The sequence below is a fragment of the Phascolarctos cinereus genome, unplaced genomic scaffold (genome assembly GCF_003287225.1).
Source record: "Phascolarctos cinereus isolate Bilbo 61053 unplaced genomic scaffold, phaCin_HiC Scaffold_726;HRSCAF=1367, whole genome shotgun sequence".
NCBI lineage: Eukaryota > Metazoa > Chordata > Mammalia > Diprotodontia > Phascolarctidae > Phascolarctos > Phascolarctos cinereus.
Genome location: NW_027556098.1, coordinates 352,242,077 through 352,246,874, shown reverse-complemented (window position 1 = coordinate 352,246,874; position 4,798 = coordinate 352,242,077). Strand labels below are relative to the sequence as shown.

General features: G+C 40.0%; 1 protein-coding gene across 1 annotated transcript; it reads right to left on the bottom strand.

Annotated features, from left to right (window-relative positions):
• Positions 1–3,619: 3,619 nt before the first annotated feature.
• Positions 3,620–4,567, bottom strand: LOC110195191 (olfactory receptor 52H1-like). Its single transcript, XM_020967819.1, has one exon. The coding sequence runs from the start codon at positions 4,565–4,567 to the stop codon at positions 3,620–3,622; it is 948 nt and encodes a 315-aa protein (XP_020823478.1).
• Positions 4,568–4,798: the final 231 nt, after the last annotated feature.

The following is a 4,798-nucleotide window of genomic DNA, read 5'->3' as shown; positions in this document are numbered from 1 at the left end:
AGGGATTTCAGGTTCCTAACTCAACCCTCCCCCTCCCCCAGGGACAAGAGGCAGAGAGTAGGAGGCTGTGTGGCCTGAGCCCCTGTCCTGTTGGCTCACCCTGGGTCTCATCTGATGCTGATGAGCCGTGGGATAGTGACTAAATTGTAGAGGCAGATCTGGGGGCCTCAGAGCCCTGGGACCTCCCATTCCACAGGCATAGCCCTGGGGTAGGGCAGTCTCCTTCCCCCAGTTTCTATATCTGTCACCCTACGATCCATCTGAGTATTGACTCAGCTGCTGTTCCAGGCCCACTTCATGAGGTCTCATGTCCTATTTCTTCATCCCAGCTGGGAAGCTCAGGGGCCAAAAAAGAGAAAGGAAAAAAGAAAAATAGAAGATTTCTTAGTTGGGCCTGAGATGCTGTGTGTGGGAATGAGCAAGCTTAGCTTGGCCCTGAACTGGTGCATCAGGGGCTGGTCCTATGGCATTGAAATTAAATTGTGGCTATTTTTGTGTTGATATAAGAGAGTAGGAGAGGGTTATGCATGAGTGTATTGATGTGTGTACCTTCCTGCCTGGTCCTAACCAGAGTCTTGAGGAGTAATTAATGTCCTCTAACTCATCATTTATACTGTAACTCTGATTCTGTACATTTTCTAGGCTGACCTGTGTCCAGTGCCTTGAGCCCCCATTGCTGGGCTGCTGCTTTTGGTGACTCCATTTACATGTGACTTTTGTTAACTGTAGAGTTTTATTAAAAAAAAAACAGTCCTGTTTGATTAATCTGAATCACAAAAAAACCCAAACAAACATATACTTATTATTTAGACAATTATCCAACCAAGCTTCTCTCACTTTGAACTTGTGAAATTGATTCTTTTGAAGCAAAGGATAAAAATGTACATTTGTTCTAATTAAATATGATCATGTTAAATTTAGCACAAGGGTGTACTCTGTCCAGATATTTGAATCTTTAATATTCTCATTTTTATAGCATTGTCAAACTTGATGAACATGTCAAACCTTTACCCAAGTTATTAATAACAAATGTTGAAGCAACATATGGTCAGTATGGTTGAGCACAGATCCATAGGGATTCCCTTTCAAGTTGCTATTGAACCAATTACTCCTTTTTTGGATTTGACCATTCAAATGAGAGAAAGGTGTTATTTCTAAGAAATGTAGTGAGTTCTTACAAATTTACAAGAATACTGTCCATTTGATAAATAGTCAAAGTATGTGAATAGGCAAATATCAGAGGAAGAAATTCAAGCTATCGATAGCCATATTAAAAATGCTATAAATCACTAATAATTAGATACAAATTTAAAAAATTCTAAGAATCCACCTCACACTCCTCAGATTGGCAAAGCTGCCAAAAAATAGAATGACAAATGATGGAGGAGAGTGGGAAAATAGGTACTTTACTGCAGTATTGGTGATGCTGTGTGCCACAGTTCCAGAAGAGCCATGATGAAACAGGCAACCCACCTACTGATAGATGATGAACTCAGAATATACAGATTGAGAAAAAAATTCATTTCGATGTGGCTAACATGGGAATTTGTTTTGCTTGGCTAGGGATTCTTTGTTTTGGTTTTGGTTTTGCTTTCTTAGTAGTAAAATAGGTTGAGAATGAAATAGGGTAGATCTTCATTTGAAAAAAAAAAATTAATAGATTAAAAGCCCCTTTTTGTTGTCCTTTGTTTTTCTTGTTCAGACTTGTTCTGAATTTTCCTATACTTTATAACATTTTCTTTCAGAACCATACATGCTTTTGTACTCATTTTGGGTTATCTGTCCTTACTCACATTATCTGTAGGAGGTCTTTGTTCCATACAAGTTGGCTGGCAAGTTCCCTGTGTATCCACACTAATGGTCTCTTTAAACTGAGTTTTTTTTTTCCTTATCAGACTTGGGTAATGGGTCTAGCATGAATTTGTTTCTTTCAAGTCTCAGGTAAAATCTCATATTCTGTAATAAGTTTTTCCTGTTCTCCTTCAATGCTAGTGCTTTCCCTCTATTGATTATCTCAATTTATGTGTAACATTCATTTTCATGTGCTCACTAACACCCCTGCCCCATTTACTATGAGACCTTTGAGGGCAGGGACTCTCTTTTGCCTCTCTTTGAATCCCTAGAATTTAACCCAGCACTTAGTACATAATAGGCACCTAATAAATTTCTGCTGACTAGCAATACAGAATAAAAATACTTTTCAGTCATGCCCTGGTGAATTGTGATGTCATCCATTCATATTCACTACCTTTGGAACTCTTTGGGGCTGGTTTTTATAAGGTCCTTCTTAGTGCTTCTGGATAGACACAGTGGCTAATTTACTAGTTTAAGAAGTAATATGATAATATGGATAGAGAATAATAATAATAATAGTTACTCTTTCTCTCTACACACACACATATATATGTGTGTATATATATATATATATATATACATATATATATATATATACACTGATAGATAGATAGATAGATAGACACACACACCTATGTATCACTTTAAAGTTTCCATAGCTTTTTATGTCTGTTAACTCATCAGATCCTCATAACAATTCTGTGAGGTGGATGCTATTATGCCTACTTCAAAGATGAAGAAACTGAGGCAGGGGGAGGTTAACTGATTTGCCCCAGGTCACACAACCAGTACCTGAACTCAGGTTTTCCTAAGTCCAAATCCCATTTTCTTTTCACTGTACCACCTAGATGCCTCCCTAGAGAAAGACTTCTGGACAGAAGACCCAGGTTTAGATCAGATACTTAATAGATGTGTAACCCTGTCAAGATATTTAACTTCTCTGGACTTCAGTGTCCTCATCTGAAAATGATTGGGTTGGAATCTATGAAGCTTGGTCCCTTCCAGCTCTTAAACTATGATCCAGTTATGATCCAAAGATGCCACAGCCCCTAGGGAAATGTAATTTTCATACATAAATGGGAATACCAAATGCTTTTATTTTTGAGCTACTGCTCTATTTGTGGACCTGAATCTCAATTTTTGGGATCTGCAGTGACGGAATTAGCAGGGGCCTCAAGGCAGAGACTCTTAGACGAAGTCTGGGTGAACAAAATTCTAACTGGAAATTGTCTAGAGTCCTATTTTAGCATCTGGGCTCTTATACTTTTAAACTAAAGACCAAACTAAGTATAGCCTTAAATTTCATTCAAATAGATTTGGCTTCAGATATGAGACAGTCTGAGCTGTCTTTCGTTTTTCTGCTCTGGCTGCTGATTGGTCCCTAAATCACTTCTTTGGAAAACACATTTCTAAATGATAGAGAAAAGAGACAGGCTATCCTAATCATTTCTGGGTTGTTTTTTGTTTTTTGTTTTTTATTTCAGTGAACCAGAAGTTCACAATACACACCACTCAAGTACAAATAGAGTCTCTCTCTCTCCTGTTCACAAGTGGTCTTGACCTTCTTGAGAATAAATCATCTTTCCTTATTTCTTTGTTATTTTTTCCTATCTCTGTTCTGCTCATTCCTTCTACTGGAGTTAGACTCTTGAATTTTTTGGAGATTGGAAGTAATTATCTTCTTTTTATGGAAAATGTCACAAAATGAATTTTATTTTCAGGATTCCCCTCAGCCCTTCCCAGTTCCCCTTGCAATAGTCAGGTGTCACTGTGCCCCATTTAGAGAAAATAGGAGGAGAATCTTATCACGAATTTGCTTGGTCTTCACTCCATAGACAATGGGGTTGAGAGCTGGAGGAATGGCAACATAAAAATTGGCAAATAGGATGAGGACATGATGTGGAACATTGTGTCCAAAACGATGGGCAAGAATGGAGAAGAAGGCTGGAGTATAAAACATGAGGATGACACAGATGTGAGACCCACAGGTTCCAAGAGCCTTTTGGCGGGCACCATGAGAAGGAAGGTGGAAGACAGCATTCAATATAATCGTGTAAGAAACAGTGATAAAGACAAGGTCAGAGAGCACAGTCATAATAAACACAGCAAAACCATACCAGATGTTGATGGAGATGTCAGCACAGGAGAGTCGGGCCACACCTATATGTTCACAGTATGTATGAGGGATGATGTGTGTCCGGCAGAAGGGCAGTCGCTTTAGCAAGAACACAACTGGCAAGATGACACACAAGCTCCTGATGATGATTCCCGCCATAATCTTGATGATGACCTGGTTGGTTAAGATGGTGGTATATCTCAGTGGGGAGCATATGGCCACATAGCGGTCATATGCCATGGCCAGTAGTATGGCAGAATCCACAACAAAGCTGAAGTGGAGGAAGAACATCTGGGTGAGGCAGCCTGAGAAGGTGATTTTCTTGTCACCAAACCAGAAGTTACTGAGCAGTTTGGGCACTGTGGTAGATGACAGAATCAGGTCAGTTTGGGCCAGCATGGAGAGGAAAAGGAACATGGGCTCATGGAGGCTGCGCTCCATGGCAATGAGGTACAACAGGACACAGTTACCTGCAATGGCCATGAGGTAGATTGTACAGAAAGGAATCGCGATGCAGATGTGGAACTTCTCAAGCCCTGGGATCCCCACTAGGGTAAAAGAGCTGGGGTTGTAGCTGCTTAGATTGAATGTGGCCATGAGGTCTCCTGAACAGGTGATTCTTGGGCCCTGGAGAAGCCAAATGGCAGAATTAACTTCTAGATTTGATGGTGGCACTGAGGAATATACCAATGTCAAATTTTCTGTGTTATTGGAGGGCTCTTCCATAGTGCAAAGAATTCTGCCAAGGTGTGGTATACTGAAGAAGTAATAGCTCAGTGTTAACCTGGGAACTTTGCAGGAGGAGAAGTATAGACAGAGGACATTTTG

Coding starts and splice junctions, on each gene's coding strand:
- LOC110195191 (XM_020967819.1), bottom strand. CDS start 4,567: ATGGCCACATTCAATCTAAGCAGCTACAACCCCAGCTCTTTTACCCTA.